The sequence below is a fragment of the Pholcus phalangioides genome, unplaced genomic scaffold, assembly GCF_987345545.1.
Source record: "Pholcus phalangioides strain wild (caught in Gottingen) unplaced genomic scaffold, Ppha-v1.0 ptg000012l_1, whole genome shotgun sequence".
In the NCBI taxonomy this organism is placed as follows: Eukaryota; Metazoa; Arthropoda; class Arachnida; order Araneae; family Pholcidae; genus Pholcus; species Pholcus phalangioides.
Genome location: NW_028301605.1, coordinates 24,238,139 through 24,257,429, shown reverse-complemented (window position 1 = coordinate 24,257,429; position 19,291 = coordinate 24,238,139). Strand labels below are relative to the sequence as shown.

General features: G+C 38.9%; 1 protein-coding gene and 1 long non-coding RNA gene across 2 annotated transcripts; both read right to left on the bottom strand.

The window, feature by feature from the left end:
• Positions 1–4,800: 4,800 nt before the first annotated feature.
• LOC149079893 (uncharacterized) lies at positions 4,801–8,803 on the bottom strand. Its single transcript, XR_016193652.1, has 3 exons — positions 8,754–8,803; positions 7,302–7,380; positions 4,801–5,242 (listed from the first exon to the last, which is right to left on the bottom strand). It is a non-coding gene; the product is annotated as an uncharacterized LOC149079893 (long non-coding RNA).
• Positions 8,804–15,560: 6,757 nt separating this feature from the next.
• LOC149079892 (uncharacterized) lies at positions 15,561–18,835 on the bottom strand. Its single transcript, XM_089240393.1, has 4 exons — positions 18,777–18,835; positions 17,186–17,240; positions 16,798–17,081; positions 15,561–16,591 (listed from the first exon to the last, which is right to left on the bottom strand). Exons 2-4 carry the CDS (start codon positions 17,235–17,237, stop codon positions 16,271–16,273), a joined length of 657 nt encoding a protein of 218 aa, XP_089096519.1. The 5' UTR covers positions 17,238–17,240; positions 18,777–18,835; the 3' UTR covers positions 15,561–16,270.
• Positions 18,836–19,291: the final 456 nt, after the last annotated feature.

Below are 19,291 nucleotides of genomic sequence, written 5' to 3'. Positions count from 1 at the left end.
GAAATGTAAGGGACCTTTCAAGTATTACGTAAGCAAATTTTTAGCCATTTTGAACCCCCCCCCCTTCCTTGTCAGCAAAAGTCAGCTATTGGTGCTGCCATCTGATCTCGAAATTTCAGGCAACTCATGCAATGATTAAAAAATAGAGAGTTCTTCGTTATTTTTTAGCATAAAATGTTTTTATGAGACGAAAATTTCGGTGACAAAATTCGTAAATTTGCAACAATCGATTTTTTTATGTAGGAAAAATAGTTATTTCTTTCCAAAAAAAAAAATCGGACAATATGGATGATCGAAAATACGGATTATGTGGTCTTCATATATTGTTACCAGATTCAAAACTTAAAAAGTAGGACGCCTGGTCCTGGTGCGAACCTTAGGCAGTGCCGTCTTAACGCATGCCTACCCCCCCCCCCGGGCCGTGCTCGAAGGGCCGCAAGAGAAGTGGTACCTCAGAAAAACGAGACGTAGTTTTTCAGGTAGGGCCTCCAAAAAAATCCCTTGGTTCGGGGGAGAGGAGCCATGATGCTCTTAAGACGATCCTGCCTGTCAGCTCCACCCTTGTGGAGGTCATTTCAGTTTCTTTGATTCCTTTACTTCTGTTAATTTACATTAATTAAACAAAAACAACGGTAAAAAATTCAAAAAATGATCAAAGTTATCAAAATGGACGACGCTAATTATTATTAATAATTTATGAATTTTGTGAAATTAATTTAAATGCGATTCCCTCCGAATGGATCGTGTTTGATTACGATCCACACTATCAACGCGTTCCTGAAATAATGAAAAAAAAATGAATGTGTAATAGAATGCGTTTTTATGAAAAAAAATTTCCCTTTCAAGATTTGCGTTCGTAAACGTTTGTAAGTCGGGGAGCAACTACATAAAAAATTTTTAGAGGGGCAGCAAAAAATACTTTTGCATAGGACCGCAAAATTCTCCTATGCCCGGACCTGTCTCGATTTTTGATTTTAAATATCTCGGAGAATAATGCAGTTAAAACATGTGATTTGTTTGTTGGACTCGGAAGAGAAAGAGCAACAACTGTCCAATTGGAAGATAGAGGACAGGGGCGGAAATCCTACAAAAATTACATTTCTTATTTTGTGTACACTGTATTTTCATCCTCAAAACTCGTACAGGGTGATTTCTGGTCACATTTTGAGGATTTTTTAGAATTAGAACCGTACCACTACGACGAACGGTTGATGAGATAAACGCTGTAACAAAACTCCAACGAGAAATCATTTAATGTTAGAATGGTCATAATATTACCAATAAGCAAGGCCGCAAGTAGTGGGGGGAGGGGGCAGGCGGGTCTGGTTACAAGAGCGCATCACGATAGCGGGGCGCCAAATTTCACGAAATTTTCGAGCGTAAATATGCAAATAGTTAGGTAGGAATTTTTAGCTACGTAGTAGTGCCTCTCTCATACATATCGCTTTGTATGTGGGCGTATGACTCATATGACTCATATAATGCCTGTGCTAGGCATGTGTCAAACTGTAGGGACTATTGTATAGCTAGCTGTTTGGCCGTCATCATTCCACTCCCCTTTCCGCCTGGTCTGAAAGTCTGAAGGAAGAAAAAATAAACCAATGTAAGGCAACATTAAATAATCTTGACAACTGTAGAAGCGACATATTGCTTTTTTGCAGATTATGACAGCTGTACTTCACAAGCATCTACTACATCATTGATATTTGCTCCTCTATTTATTGACAACATATCGGTGAGTTCGAATAACCTTTTTAATAAGTAAGAGAACGGATTTTATACGCAAATTTTGACCTTCTTCAGTATTAAATGTGCATCCCCAGCGTGGTCCAGCCCCTCGGGGTAAAACGCTTACATCCCTCTTGGGACAGAGCGTGGACCATGTCTGGTGTTACAGCATTAAATGTGCACAAATGCATAAAATTGAAGAATATCAGAATAAGAACATATTTCTTTCACACTTGTGAGAATTTTTAAACGTAAGATTCATCACTGATTGACAACTTTCAATCAGCCTAGGCTGAAATTTAAGCAAAATTTCCAATCACCGGAAAAATGTGAAAAATAAAATTTATTAAACTTTCAAAAATGGTTGGTAACTATGTGTAATAGCCGGTGTTTATGCGTAATAACCGGGTTTATCAAATACCAGTAACATATACAGTGGGTTCGGTTTTAGTTGGGTCCTCCAATTATTATGGCGATGGGTTCTTTTTGGAAGAAAAGTGGCGTCATCTGTTGAGAAAATGGGAGACAATGATGTCATCTCAGTTGATGATCTCATCTTAGTTGATGTTCTCAGTTTTCCAACCTGGAGACAATAGATTAGGGTTTGAAACTGAGAAAGAAGGACACCTCTGCACGCACCCTTACTGACATCATTTATCCTAATAGATGGCGCCACTATTCCTACCCATAAAAAAAAAAAAAAAGCGGTCATAACAATAATTTTTCCTAAGTCTAAAACAACCGCTAAAAAAAAGCAGAGACAGAAAAAATTCTAGGAATTCCATAGCTATTGGTGATTGCGCGTGGGATAAAAACCCACAAAACCACTCGTAACAATGCAGAAAATATATCTGCGGTGTTTGGTCAGAACACGATATCTCCAAAAAATACATTTTCGATCTAAAAGTAAGTCTCACTAAACAAGTAATTAGAAGTGAGATAAATGCACAAGTACGCGCGTACGGCTAAACAACAAGCTGATGTATGATGTTTTCATTTGTATTTGTGTTATATGATTTATTTTTGATTTTTAAATGAAAATTCTTATATCTCAGAAATGTGATTTTGCAGTTACCATGTTCTGACCAAACACCACAGAATTTTTTGTTTCAAAGTGGGAATTTTTTTTTCAAGAAAGAATAAAGGAAAATAATTCGATAAACCTGAAAAGGAGAACAAAACAGCGAATTTTAGAAACGTAGGAGGACACTTGAAATGACATCAAAAAGAAGGACGGTTGGTAACAATGCCTACATCATCAAAATATCCAAAGCGTCCAGTGCTGCCATCTTTGTTTCACTCATGAAACTCAATGAATATTTGTTTTTTATTCTATACATTATCTAACACTCATTACCTGCCGTATTTACAATCGCTTTTATCCTGACTAGTTTTGATTTTATTAAGAGGCTGATTTTTATTTTCCAAACAATATGTTTCAAAGTTTTGAATTGAAAATAATAGTTACTTTCGACTGAATATAATACAATCCCGTCTCAAGAAGCTCCAAATTTGATGAAATACATTTTCCTCATTACAAAAATATATATTCTTTTTCTATTGAATAATGTATATTTTTAGGACCGGTATAAGTTCATATTTCGTCTTTTTTTGTAATTTTGAATATTTTTTATGAATACTATTTTGTGAGATGAGAATTTCCCCCCATGTTTTTATTCCATTCCTGACATTTGGAAAACATCCTACACCGGTAGTTGACACCTATCAAATTTTGTGTTGGAAAGGTCAAGAAGAGCGTAGACATCTCTTGAACTTCCTTTTGAATCAATTAGAAATGTAAATTAAATCACAAATTAGGTTCATCCGGGAAAACAATACATTAAATGTCCTTCTCCTGGCTTTTTTAGACGAGATTCGTCTAGATGAGATAAAGCTCGACGCTTCAACTGGGAAAGAAGAAAAGCGTCAGGTTGGGTCACATAATTGGTTTTAAAAGTTTGGTCACGTAAATTCAATAAAAACAGCCCGTGACAATGCAAAATATATTGTTTATTGTCGAATTACAAAATTAACCTGTGTTCATAGTTGGAAGTTACAAAATATTTCCCCTAGAAAAATGATCTATACCAAGAATCAATGTGATTGTGACCTCAGCCTCAATATTTTTCGCCGCGGCAATAGCATACATAATCTTTGGTAGGCCCTCCAGTATCGCAATGAACCCCAGGATATCCTCGGTCGCGGCAACGAGCCATGCAATCTAGACCATTAGAGCAGTTAAGTTAAGTTTCGGGAAGTCAAAGAAGTGTCTGCTGAAAAGAGAAATGAAATTTAAGAAACATGAGCACCACCCAATACGCGCCCGCCCTAACGCACACATGAATGAACGCCACGGGCTCTGCCACCGGACTTATCCCGTTGCCGAGATCTCTTCCAGCCCAGCTTCGTGGCAGAGTCTGGAACAAAGTGAGTGCACCTGACAGTCTGAGTGTGTAGCTAGTATTGTGCTTGATATTTCAGTGTTGCCATCTATGCTTCAAATTGTGAATGAAGTGTAATAATGATTGAATATTTGTTACGTTGTAGGCCTGTTGCTCTCTGTGGCGAGACTTTTTAACGGGGAGATCGGCTCGCATTCGCGCCTTGGAGTTGCAAACCACAGAAAACCAACTTCAGCCGACCACCACTGTGGCGCCGGTGGGGCTCGAACCCGGATCCTCGCAATGCGAGTCCGTCACTATGACCACTCGACCACCACAGCGGCGCCCTAACACACACCTAGAGACCCAAACGCTCGCACGCATGCACATTCGGAAGAAACTGCAAGTACACAGATAGAAATTTTATTTATCTGATATTAATTTGTAAGGGTTGGGGGGTTCAGTACTCACGGGCAAAACTTTGAGGAGTGATAGTAGGCATATAGACGAGATTCTCTCGTCACACTCGTATCAAGACTGGCCCAGTACCTTCCATGCGCATGCAGTGTGTCCACTCCTCCATTGGTAGGAATCCACAAATGTTGGAGGCCACTACTACTACTACTACGTATGCACGTCGTCCACATTCCTCTGCGGAACTGCTAATGAATTGGTACATATTGGAATGTACCTGTGCAATACTTGTTATATGTGTAAAGCCGTCATCTGTCATCAGTTTTTCTACCTATCAGTGAAGTGTAAAGATTGAATAATTGTACTGTGTAATGTAAATTCAATAAACACCCTACATGACAATGCTGAATATGCTGTTTATTTTCCTATGACGAAATTATTAATCTGCGTACTCCAAGTTGCAAGATATTTTCCTCAGAAAAATTGCTTTGCAGTTTTGACAATTCATGATGCAATCTTTCAAGAACCAGATCACAATATGATTGGGATCTTAGTCTATTTTGTCTACTCTATTTTGCCTCGGCAATAGCAAAAATGATTTTTGAAATGACCGCAGTCGCCCGTAAGATATCCTTGATCCTGGCAAGTTGTTCGGCAATCGATTCTTCCCTGCAAATAAGGGCATCTGTATCTGGAAACGAGTATGCGCATGGAAGAAGCTGAAAATGAGAGAGATGTAAATTTGAGAAACATGACAGCGCACATTCTACAGAATCAAAATCACCCAGATAGAAATTTGATTTATCTGAAATCCATACACGGGGGATTCAGAACTCATGGGCAAAACTTTGAGGCGTGAGGGAGAAAATACATGGTATATACTTGTAAGAAGATATTCTCGTCATGCGATGCGTGTGGTCATGAATAGATAGACGGCTCTATCATTGAACGTGCAAAGCTTTGGTTTGGCAACTTATGCTGTTTTTGCATTTCTATCGTGGATTGCGAAGAGGATGGCTAGATCCACGACGCAAATACTTAAACATGCATTTAACCATTTCACGTACAAGCTTTTGGCAACAAATCTGGATCATCTATATTTGGCGAATCGGAGATAAATCTAGTAACCTCGTTCTAAAGTAACCCCGCATTAGAAAAAGGAAGGAAAAGGAAAAAGTACATAGAAGGAAAAAGCAGAATAGGTGGAGGTAGATGAGAGAATTTCTTTAGAATGTATTTTCACCCTCACCCCATGCATTGTCTCTCCCGCTTACATGCATAGAGTACAAAGGTACCTTGAAATAAACCATTAACAGGAATATACAAAGAAAGGAGGGAGAGGAAAAGCAACTTCAACTGATAGGGTCACTATAAAGTTTCGCGATTGGGAAGAGAGGGGGAAAACCACAAAGAACTTGTCTAAATTTGTTCCAATGGCGTTTGGGCGCAATATTGCGTGGGTGAATGTACGTTGCTAGAGACGGGAACGACCTACGTCGGCAGCGTATCCCAACGAAAGGAATGTCACATCCAAAAACGAGGAAGTATAAGGTGTATTATACACCGGTGTCTTTGTGAAACGGGCGTCATTGTAAGAGGCATACAGGATACACGGCGTGCCACTTGTGTGAGGGCGCCACAAGAATACCGTGTCGCACAGACACCGTTTCAATCGCACAAAGATTTTTCGATCTGACATGCGTCTCGTTGGATAACATTCTACATAGGTGCAGTCTTTAAGCTTCCAGAGCTTACATGCTCCACATTTGGCACGTGGGCCAAATGTGGCCGTCGAAGTCATTTGATAAGGCAAGTGACATCGAACATAATTTTGTAAAAATGAATTAAGTGACATAACACGAGATCACCGCGGCACATTTATTCACTTACGTGCCTCAGGGAACTGTTTCAGATCACTTAAGTATAGTCTCCGCGGCACATTCTCAAGCCACTTCATTGACCTGAGACACTATTCTAAGGTACTATTATACACGTGTCTTAGTGAAACTGGCTCCCTTTTTAGAGACATGCAGGATACAGGGCGTGCCAGGAGTATGAGAGCGCCACAAAAATACTGCATCGCAGACACCGACTCAATTGGTCAAAGGTTTTTCGATCTGGTATGTATGCTCCTTGTGGAAAATTGCCGCCGGCAGTCGAGTGGTTAGGGTACTAGCTTCTGAGTGAGCAGGTCTGGGTTCGAATCCCGGTTCGAGCATGAATGTCTACTAACCTAACACTAACAATTCCCCTGGACGGATCATGCTGATCCCTTGGGAATACGTGGGGATCACGTTATCTTAAAAAAACTGTATGGGTGCAGTCTTTGAGCTTCCAGAGCCACCGTAAATCAGTGCTGGACAAATCGCAGATGCCATGGTGACTAATAAATTGGTATTGACGCCTAAAACTTTCTTTGCATAGTTACTAAGTTGCAGGCTGAGAGCAGCGCAAAATGTTCGGAATTTATAGCCGCATATCTGCCAACATGAAATATTGGGTTACTATGCTGTGAAAAAGTCAATTTTGGATCTTTTTGTTTGAATACAAAAGTTTTTCGCACTTAAAAAAAAAATTCTGGCGATTAGATTTTGTTTGCGATTTGTCCAGCCCAGCCGTACGTGGAATGCCTCTCTGCCTTTTCCTGGTTCATGACACCAGTCATCCTTAAACCAGCACTTTTACACGTTTAGTGACAGCATAGCTCTATATGAGTTTGACTGAATTTCTATATTCTTGGAATTATTGATCGAAACGTACACAGCACATTGAACTTACCAAGTGCGCAGAACAGCAGACATACAAAAAGTACATACATAATCTTCATACTGGTGGTGGTGTTGATTAGACCTTGATTCTGGAAAGACAGAAAAATTATTTTTTCTAAACTTTCGTCAATGCTATAAATGTACCTAGTACTTGATATCATTTCTATGCAAAATCTTACTGGTCATAAAATATAAATAGTGGTGTAAAGAAGAGGCTGGAAAAACCGCGAGACACCCAGGCTCTGTCGCAAGCACTTCGGTCTCCGGAGATGGGTGATCCCAGGCATCTCCGGCAAGGTAAGAAAGAGCCACGTTGTACGAAGTACAGATGACTGGATGCCAAGCGAAGATAATAGGAAAGAAAAGCCACATTCCTCTGTGGGGAATCGCACCACCAACCTCGCATTTTCGGTCGTGTGCTCCACCATTAAGCTACATAGGTCAGACATCTTTTTATCGTAAGAACACTGTGTTCGTTTGGGCAGAACAGGACTGCGCAATAGATAGCCTCATAACTGAGCAACAGTTAGAAACATCGTTTCGTTCTTCGTCGCCATCTGGAGGCTAATATGATTTCCAGCTATTGCTGAGTTACGCATTGAGTAGTCCCGTTCGGCCTAAAGGAACACAGTGTTCTTAGGGAAGAAGATGTATGTCCTCTGTAGCTTAATGACAGAGCATGCATGCGGAAAGTGCGAGGTTGGTGGTTCGATTCCCCACAGAAGTATGTGACTATCCTCTCCAATTACCTTCCCTCGGTATCCAGTCATCCGTACTTCGTATAACTAGAGGAGAGGTGCGTCGTTTCGTTGAACTGCGTTGGATGGAGGACAATGATGAAAATGGGGTAGTTCTGGCCTGTCGTACAATCATCCGAGCCCTGTCTTATAAGGTGCACTATTGCTTGAAAGGTCAAGTATTAGTGCAACTTAGCCTTGCTAGGCTTTCATTCGGCCTTGTATCAACCTATTCATAAAAATCTTTCACCATAACTCTAATCTGGAAACTGGGGGAAGGGGGAAGGGCATGGTCAGTCTTGATGATGATTATAGAGCCCGTATTATATGCACTTAGGAACGCTGAAACTGAAGATAAATTTGCATGTGAAAATGCCGAGGTATGCAATGAAAAAAAAATTGCGATAAATGAGAACGAATCCATATGATAAGCCAAAGTATGTCCTAAAAAATAAGAAAGAAACGAAAAAATGAAAAAAAAAAACACAACTATATCAGCATTTGAAATTGCCGAAAAATGAAAGAAAAATTCATAAAAATAGTCAAAATATGCATTTGAAAATACCGAAATATGCTCTAAAGTGCGCATATATAAGAATATAGAAAAACATGTAAAATGAAAGATTGTGGAAATATGAGCTGAAAAAGAAAAATATGCACTGAAATGGAAAAAAAATATGCAGTTAAAAGCAAAAAAATTGGAGAAAAGTGACAAAAAAATGTACTTATTTAAAGCACTGAAGTATGTTGCCAAGGAGCGAAGATTAGGTTGTTTTTTTTTTTTTTTTTGCTATACAACCCCTTTCAACGTGAATGATGAATCTAAATTCTACACGTTATTCGGATACTTTTCCTAATTGGAAGTGTGCTTCCAGGATCAACTGTTGGCAAGGAAAATGCTGTATGAAAAATTAAATAATCGTATACATCGAGAAAAATAAATTCCTAAGCGTTAATACCGAGTAAAGATGAACACCCACTTGAATTATATATGTTGGAAAATGAGAGTAATAACAATGCGCGTTCACGCCTTGCTGATATATATATTCCACGAGTTATTACGGCACACGGATTCGTCGTAACAATGGTGTTGCTCTAACTTTGGATTTCAAAAACGTTCTTATTGTTTGTGTTCACATCTGCTATTTTGATTGAAGCAATTTTTTCCCGGTGTGAATATTCCCAGTGATTTGCTTTCGAGCAGGTGATAGCACCCACCAAGACGAATAATATTTATAATGGGACCTACACAGTCCCTATCCTCCTACTCAGTGTCGGAAAAGCGAAACTGGTATTTCCAGCTAATTGAATGAAACAACGACTGATATTAGTGTGTTATGTATGACACGCTTGAAAATATTCAGTGTAAGAGGAAAGAAATGTCAATGAAAAACCTGACAAAACGGGGCATGCCCTTAAGGTGGCTATAGACGTAACTGCAAACTTGACAAGCAGGCATGCTCAATCTTTTTATTTGTCACTACTGCATTTGTCTCCTATTTAAAAAGCCCATATGAGTAGCTTTTGTCGAGAAAGTAAAAAAGACGATGGCTATAAGAGAAGGTAAACAGAAGAAGAATGGCTAATTGCTAGCGGGTGGCATTCTCTTGCTGCGGTATAGAAATCAAACCGAAGAAAATGCCATATAATTTACGGCAGTAATAAATTATTATTATTATTATTAATAATACTCCTTTTGTATGAAATTATTAATTCAAAGTAATTTAACTCCCTTTATTACTACTCCCTTCGAATTTTTTTCTGTATCAAATATTTTAGTTCAATATTAAATTTAATAAAAATTCAAATTTTTTTTTAATTAAAAAATTTAATTAACTCTCGTAACTCGTGATCTGAGGACTAGACTTCAGCCTCGTCGTCGGAAAATATTCGTCGCCGTGGGTTGCTGTGAGGGGTGAGTCTTCTGATTATGCCGATTTCATTTTTGTTGGGCAGTCAGTGCGCTTGAAAATGGGAAGTAAGAGTATGTCGAAACTGTGTTTTTTGCATGGGATTTCTTTTGCCAGCCATCGTGCGGCATGGGACAAGGTATCTAATGCTTATATTTCATTACTTGAATATGATATGAACGCACGTAGTGACGACGACGAAGCCCCTAACGAAACTAGTGTTAGACACGACCTAATAGTCGCCATACTAAAAACTCTCGACATGCATTCGTCCCGTACGAGACATGCAGAGAGTAAATCGTCTTCAAGAGGCGCGTGCAGTGGTAACAATTCTTTCTGTGAACTTATTGAACTGGGCTTTAGGCTCGTAAACTGTGAAGTTGATTATGACAAGTACGAAATTGAGGATGCTATGATATGGAAACTGGGTGAAGTGCTCGATGCCGAGGCATCATCTTGTGGTATATTTCGCAAAAACAGCCCTTCTCCCCGTCAATCATCTGATGACGATGCAAATAGCGTCAATGGAAAGGGAGGTCAGAAGAAAAAGAGAAATAAGAAGAAAAAGAAGAGAGATAATGGTCCGAAGGACATTATTTGTGAGCCCATTATTGTAGAAAGGTGTGAGGTGCCCCAGGGTACCCTGTGTAATGATGGTTCAAACGAATCCCCACTTGTTAGTGCCTACGCTGTGGCCAGCGCATCAAAGGTCGATTTGGCCAATGCTGTAACAGCAAGTAATGACGTAGTCGCTCCAGCCAATGGGCAAACAGCTACTTGTGACGTCATTGCTACAGCCAATCAGGACTCAACCAGCAATAAGACGCACAGGAGCGATGTCACTAAAGCTATACCATCAACAAGTACCGTAGGAAATGCGGGAACTACAGGACAAAATATCGGAAACTCTGGAAATAATTCAAAAAATGAAGAAATTGATGATCCAGACCCTGATAATCCTAATCAATGGAGAGAAGTTCATAAAATTCAAAAATTCCAACATGTTTTTACAAAAGGAAATTTTTGGTTCACTAGTGAGTAAAAGAAAAGAAATATATTTTTATCGTAAAAAATAATAAATAAAGACTTACATGACGTGCACACACCTGTGATGTAACCAAATCGAACTTGGGCTGATAATCTTTGTACCTAATACTAAAATATTTCTCGAAAGAAGGAAAAAGAAATTATCTGGAAGCAACTCGAGACTTTGAAACTGAATCATTCATTTGAACCCAAAAAGATCGAGCACAAAGATACTGTCTCGTGAATTTGAGTATGTTATACGAAAATGTTGGAGAAATACCAAATAGAGATTGTAGGAAAGAGCAACACAATGTATTCAATAATATTGTTGGATACATTTTGTAGTACTTTGTTGGAAATTAGATCACGTCCGGGAGCTTTTTTTGTCTTGAGATGTTTAATAATGCTTTTCACCTCATCAATGTTAGTGTGATGTAAAGATGGTTGTATTTCGATACGAGAAATACGGGGTGATTATAAAAAAACTATCCCGACATATGGGCCCCTAACTATCATACCATTGACAGAAATTGAATGAAATTTTGGCATAAGGTATTTTGAGGTATGCGCTCAAGAATGATATGGAAAACAACAGTGTCACTCTAACAGTTACGGTTACAGTGAGAAAATATCAAATGGCAACACCAAGTTTTTTGTATTGGAATGCGATCTCCATACTGAAAAACACTAAATAGCGTTGGAATGGCACCTGTAGCACGAAAATCCCCGGAGCTAGGCAAGGAAAAAGTAAAAACGACTTTGCCGTTCACCAGAGCATTAATGTTTGTTTCATTCGTCACACCGTTTCTTCGGCTGAGATCCCAGCCTGATTAGTCCTCCACAAGGTCATGTGGAAAACACAATAAAATGCTTTATTTTATGCTGCTTCTCTGTCCTTATTGGTTGTCCTCACTTTTAGCCTATCTACCGCCGGTGATTTCCATGCTACAGTTACCGTTCGAACGCTATTTTGTGTTTTTCAGTATGGAGATCGCATTCCAATACAAAAAACTTGGTGTTGCCATTTGATATTTTCGAAATTTTCTCACTGTAACCGTAACTGTTAAGAGTGACACTGTTGTTTTCCATGTCATTCTTGAGCGCATACCTCAAAATACCTTATGCCAAAATTTCATTCAATTTCTGTCAATGGTATGATAGTAAGGGGCCCATATGTCGGGATAGTTTATTTATAATCACCCTGTAGTTATCGATATAGTACGAGTAACTCTCCCTCTATTTGTTCATTAAAAATTGTTGGGAGAAAATTATAATTCTAGTGAATTAGTGCGAACAACCCCGTCAGGACCGTGTATCGCGATTATTAACGATGAGTATACGTGGAGCACAGCATTTAAAAGCAAGGTGTTCATCAATTTTACTATCTTACTGAAAATTAAACGTATATAAAAATTCTTAAATAGTTCAAAAATTTATAAAAATTGAAAAAAACTAGTATTGTAGTTCAATTTTATCGAATGCAGTTTGCAAAACGAACTTTTTTATGAGGAAGTTTTTTTCAAAAGAAGGGGAAAACAAATAAACAAATTACTTCAACTTTTGTCGATAGAGGATGCTAAACGAAATCAGATCAGAAATGTTCAAACCAGAGTCCTATGAAATAGCAAGTTTCATTGACAGCTCGTTTCTGAGTTTTTCCGTTACTACTTTATCACAAACTTGCCACCAACTTGGTCATATCGCCATGCGGCAATTTACTAGCATTGGAGTTGGAGAAAATTGAAGGCGTTATCTCGGTAGGTTGTAGGGCAATTTCTATATTCTTCCCCCGGTTCTAATCCGTGGACACTGACAGTAACCTATGCCGGAAGATGAGCATCTTACCACGGCATCATTTGGGTCCATTTCCCCATTACTGGCGCTCATTGGCGCATGAAAGACCTTTTCTAATTCCCCTCCCTCGAGTCGAGATTACAATGTTATTTTGCAGGAAAAACATACCCCCCCCCCACACACAGAAGAAACAAAATTTTGAATCCACCCCCCCCCCCCCCGGGAAAATCCTACGCCTATGCTGGTGCTTACATAAGATAAATATTTTGATATTAACATTAGGGTAGATCATTTTATAATTTTTGTCGCACCACGGTGATTTTCTGCACACGAGGGTTAAGTTAGACCTACAATTTATTGCCGATTCCAAACGGCAGGCAGGGCCGTCATTTCAACTTTTTCCAGGTGGGGGGGAGCAAAGCACATGTACTCAATGTATGTATATATTTGTACATATATATATATATACCATTTTTACTTAGTGTATTTTCAAAAGCCGGGGGGGGGGGGGCAAATGACGGGGCTGACGGCAGGCTTGTCTTTCATACTCATTAAGAGGTTGGTGCGCTAACCCCTCGATGGGAGACTCGTTGCGGTAGCAATTTTTTCTGCGGTCATGTCGCCATTTCTGTTGTACTCCTGTGTCAGGAAATTTTTCTGACAAAGACGAACCGGGTATCGATCTCGCGACAGCTCTAAACATCGTTTGATATTTTAGGCGAGTATCGTATCGGCCTGAGCTACAGCGCGCCCAACATTGGTAGATAAAGCACTATTTATGAAGTTGTTTCCTCAGTCATGAATCACCGTCTGAAGCTTTACGAACGTTTCGGACACAGAAGAGAACTGAAACGTATTTTTCCACGGAATTCTGCGATTTGCTTTCATGCGGTCCTGTCTGTCGACAAAACTTTAAAAATATGAACTAATTTTTTTTTCTGTACAAAAAAAATCTAAAATACCTTCCTTCGTAAGAATAACGATTTTTTGCAAGCTGCATTCAAATATTTCAATTCCTGGAATTTTTTAGCAACTCACGAATTTAAGGGACACCCAGTGCATATGTAGAAGATGCAGCAGGTCATCAAAAAAAATAAAACCAATTTATTGAGAAATTGAATCTTTTTACCAACTGATTTACCAATGGATACAAAAACCCACCTGTTCTCCACCATGTAAATAGTAATGTTGCAATACTTGTTTCATTTTGAAACGAAGTATAAGCTTGTATTATCTTTCTCAGTTTTTGTAAATCTCACTTATTCTATTGAGTCTAAATGTTTGTTGTTTCCTAAAAAATTTCATATATTTTTCTTCATTTTCTACTAACGAAATTCGTTCACTTTCCTTACCATAGATCAGGGTATGAAAAAATAAAATTGCAGGGTATGAAAAAATAAAAAAACGGATTTTTTTAAATACACTCATGTCCATAAATTAAGGATAATTCAGAATCACACGGAAATCGAAATCTAAAGTAAAAATTTCACCTGTAGAATTATCACACACATCTGCAAGAATGATATGCAAATTTCATCAAGCCACCAGATGATGCCGATAGTACGTCACAATGACGAGTGTAAGAGGGGGGTATATAAGGAATGGTGGCAAAGAAGTGAAATTGTTCACAAGAGTTCTGTAAGGCGCTCAGTGCCATAAGCGAATAGTTATAACACAGAGGACGCATGTGGATGATTTTTTAAGTTTATCGGCCGCCTGGAATGTGGGCGTACTCAGATGGAAGTATCCGAGGAACTTGGAATTGCCCAAAGTGTCATCTCTAGGCTTTGGCAACGATTCCAAGATAAAGGAAATGTCAGTAGACGTTACAGTACAGGTCACCCCCGAGTTACAACGCCGAATGAAGACCGGTATTTGGCAGTAACTGCCAAAAGAAGCAGATGGAGCACAGCATCCGACCTGTCTCGTCAGCTATCTGCAGCCACGGGTACCACAGTTTCAAGGCAAACCGTGTACAGACGTTTGGGAGATATTGGTCCATATGCTCGCAGGCCTGTCAGATGTGTTCCGCTGTCGGCAGCAATTAGCCTGGAATAGAGAACATGCAATGTGGACATCGTCACAGTGGGATTGTGTGATGTTTTCCGACGAGACCAGGTTTAGCTTGCAGTCTGATTCACGTCGGACTTTCATATGGAGAACGCCAGGTACCCGTTACCACCAAGACAACATCATTGAACGACACCGTTACGGTGGTGCAGCATTGCTCGTTTGGGGGGGAATTATACTGGGTTCCAGAACAGATCTGCATGTTCAAACCGGAACCATGAAAGCCCAAATTTATCGGGACATCATTCTGGAACAACATGTACTTTTGTTTAGGGGTGCCATGGGCGCAGAATTTGTGTTTATGGATGACAACGCCCGTCCTCACCGAGCAAACATCGTAAACGAATGCCTTGAATCTGAGGATATAACCCGTATTTAATGGCCAGCATTCTCACCTGACTTGAATCCGATAGCGCATGTGTGGGACATGGTTGTCCGACGAGTTGCAGCCCGTCAACCACCTCCTACACGTGTACCGGAACTTCGGAGAGCATTGCTTGCTGAGTGGAGTGATCTTCCCCAAGATCAGATCGATAATTTGATACTCAGCATGCCTAGGCGTTATACGGACTGTATTTCATCGCATGGGAGACATACAATGCATTAACCATCATACCAACCATGTAATAGTAAGTTTTTGTAAAGGAGATATTTTTTACAATTGTCCAGGGAGCAAAACGCGTAGTTTTTATGAATGGTATCATACATACACCATCGTTTTTGTTCTTTATCTTTTGTTTAATAAATGGGCTTTATGAATAAGTAACATTTGTTTTGTTTCTGAACCTTTATTTGCCGGAGCTGGCATTATCCTTAATTTATGGACATGAGTGTATTTAAATTAGCTTTTTCTGGTTTTATTGAACTGACTACTTATTAATTGAAACAAATCTTATTAGTCATTAAGAATTCAGACACTCCCCAAGAATATCTTAAACGTACTCCGTATCTTAATTGTCTCCGACTTAATAAGTAATTGTATTGTGTGTAAATGGCTAATTTCCTGAATCATTACAATTACCAGTTCATAAAAATGGTGATCGAAATGATCTCCACAACTTTAAACTGATTACAGTTTTATCGTCACTTTCAAAGCTTTTTGAAATAATCATTAAGAATAGAATTTTTTTTTTCTTTCTTCTCACATGCACATGTTTTACGTTTTTACATGGAAATCGCCTAGCTAGTATTTGATTGAGCAACCAATTGAAAAATAATCTAAAGCCAAAGTTCTTATCATGGATTTCAAATTTATGGACTAAAATCCATAAAACAAAACAAAATTGAGTAGAATTTAGTTTTATTCAAATTGTTATATAGGATTCCGCCATGTAGGTGATGAAGGTTTTTTGGTGTCTTGATTCTCCGTCTGGCAGAAAGGAAATGGATACACTTGATCGACTGGAAGGCTCAGATTCAGCCAAATGGACTCGTGCTTCGATTCACGTGAGGAGCACCTTCCGCAGCTCTCTCTGGATAGCCTCTTCGAGTGGACCCTGGATGGATTTCTTCATCGCCCATTCAAGAACTCCCGACATCATGGTCGTTATCTCTCCCATAGCCCAGGAGAAGAGCCCCATTCCCGTCATTTCCACCTTGACGTTCTTGAAGCGTTGGATCCTGAATTCTTCCATTTGCGGGTGCGTCAATCCCTCCGTCTTGTTGATGACTAGGCGAAACTTAACCTGAAAGTCTTTCGAAGTTACGAGGACGAAGCCGCCACGGTTCCTGACGGCCATCTTTTTGTGCCACGTGTACCGAGTCTGAAATAGAAACAATCGAGTAAATTCACGGATGGTACCAGTCTTCAATTCGTAGATAGAGACTTCGGTAGTGGTATCTAGGAGGCTCTACATATATAGTTGTCTAGTCTCCTAGGAAACTTCACGTGGTAGTCTAATCTCCTAGGAGGCTTTGTTAGTACTATAGCTTTGCGTTCAAGAATCAAATAGCGAAGGATAGTCGTTACCTTCATCTCGTCAGTCGTGATGTTACCGGTGATGATGGCCGTCTGGTTGTTGTTTTGGCATTCGACTTTTACCGGGCCCGACCTGAATATCGAATTCATTCCCCATACGCGGCCTTCGCTGAGGTCCACGAAAGCTCTCCGAGGTGGAAGCCTCATCGGTTCTGGAATCGATTGCCTCGCCGTGGACAGGATTTTGTCAAGGTAGAGGTCGACGTCATCTTCTATGCAAACTGCCCATCCTTCTTTGTTCGATTTGCCATCTGCGTCAACAGGAGCACATTGAACTGGAAAATATAATAGAAAAAAAACATTGCAAAAAATATCAGAAATTTTCGACCCGAAATCTTACAGCTCAGATTTATATCTGGTGGAATGATAATGGACATACCGACTTGCAGAATAGCGATGATTACAACTATGAAAGCTCCTTGGGTCTTCATGTTCTGTAAAAATAAATAAATAAAATAACTAGTCTTTTCTCTGACTACGCTTTAGTCTAACTAAAGTCTAAATCAGTGATTCTCAAATTTATGTCACCCGCGGCTCCCTTGCCCAATTCATAGGTCATGTGCGGCTCCCAAAAATAGTTTTGTAGATATTTTCTTTTCCCATACAAAAGAAAAGAACCACTTTAAAGTATAATTATAATATCAATCATACGATATCTCCAGCTCGAGGAGAGGGTACAATGTAAGTACATTGTATTGTATCCATATTAAAGTTGTTTATTAGCTTTGTATTTCAAGAATTATAAAATGTTTAAATGTTTAAGATTCAAATGAATTTTTCTCCTTTGTGAACGCTTCTTTAATTTATGAATCATCATTTTATGAACGCTTTTAAGCACAATCAGCCTCACTTGCCTCAAAGAGGGAGCAAGAACCAAGACCACTAAAAAATAAAATTAATCTTGAAAAGAGGATACTGCAGAAAATAAGTTTAAAACATTATCCATAAACAGAACCTGAAAAACTTTCAGCCGTATGTGCAAGAAGTTTCGTTGACTTCTCTAACGCAGGTGCTATGTTGAGTTTGCACTACGGAAAACAATCAGACCAACTTACCTCAGTGTATCTTACTTATCTGATCATTAACGATTTATTCCTGATGAATACTATTCATTTCTTTGTTTGTTTGTTTGTTTCTTTCAATACCGACACAGATCTATCGACATCTGATTGTGTCGGAAGCGTAAGTGCCTAACAGTCTGAGTGCGTATCTAGTGATGTGTGTGATTTTTCAGTGCAGCCATCTATATTTCAGAAGTGAAGTGAAATGATTGAATTACATTTGTAACGTTTATATGTCTGTTGCTCTCTGGGGCGAGACTTTTTAAAGGGAAATCGGCTCACGTACTGTTCACTTAATTATTAACTATTATTAATAATAGTTATAATCAACTATTTGCCGTCTTATGTCGAGGTGGAAAATCGACATCAAGAAAAACCGCACGTCATTGTTGTAACGGTCCCTTACGATTAAAGGAAGGCCTTCTGTTAATTCGGCTTCTTAGCAAAAGTCCTAAGATGATAATCAAAAAAACGCGATAGCTAGCATCCAGGAGCCTTCCTGTAATAGTGCTTGCGGGGGCACAACGAATTATAAAAGTGCCAATGAAGTTCCAAAAAACCTCTGGACTGCAAAGGGCTAATCATATATCAAAATCCATGATCAAATATTGAAAAATCCATGATCAATTATAATATCTGTGAATGGCATAGCGATACAGCCCAAGTATTGAAAAATATATTAGTTATTTTGTAATATTAACGACGCATGAAAAGTATCAATTTCAGACACTTGGCAGCTTCCTGTATAAATCCTAGGATTTACATTTTTTTGGGTATCTAACCTAGCATTTTTTATGCTGTTTCAAAACAAAATGTTTCATTTTCTTCATGACAGGTAGATATATAATAGAAAGAGTAGAATATAATACATACGAACTCCAAAGGAATCAATCCTAGGAATCGACTTACCCTACAGCAGAGGTTGAAATCCTATATTACTAGAGATTCTATAATTTTCTTTGAGTAGTGAATGAAACCTGCAAATCGGGGGAAGTATATACGATCGGTGGTGGGAATCGATATCGCTTATCTACAGGTGCAGTCGAGAGTGGGTTGTAAGGTTCATTCGCGATATAACACTTGCGAGACGAAAATAAATGAGAGATAATACAAGACAGAAAAGTGAAGGAAAGATAAGCGTAAATATAGCTTGTGACATTTATTTTTAGCAGACAAAAGTTACTGAATAAGCAAATAATTATCGTCATTCCATACGCAATTACGTAAAAATATAAACAAGGCAAAGTATCAACTGGATGAGCTTTACATTTATCGGGAATCGTAATTCACTGGATTGAAATAGCCCTCGACACTTATCCGATAGGGCAGGATTTATCTATCAGACGATTTTTTAATGAGGTTTCTTTAAAAAAACAATCATTTTTACATTGTAAACTGAATAATATTTCTTGATGGGGTGCGCA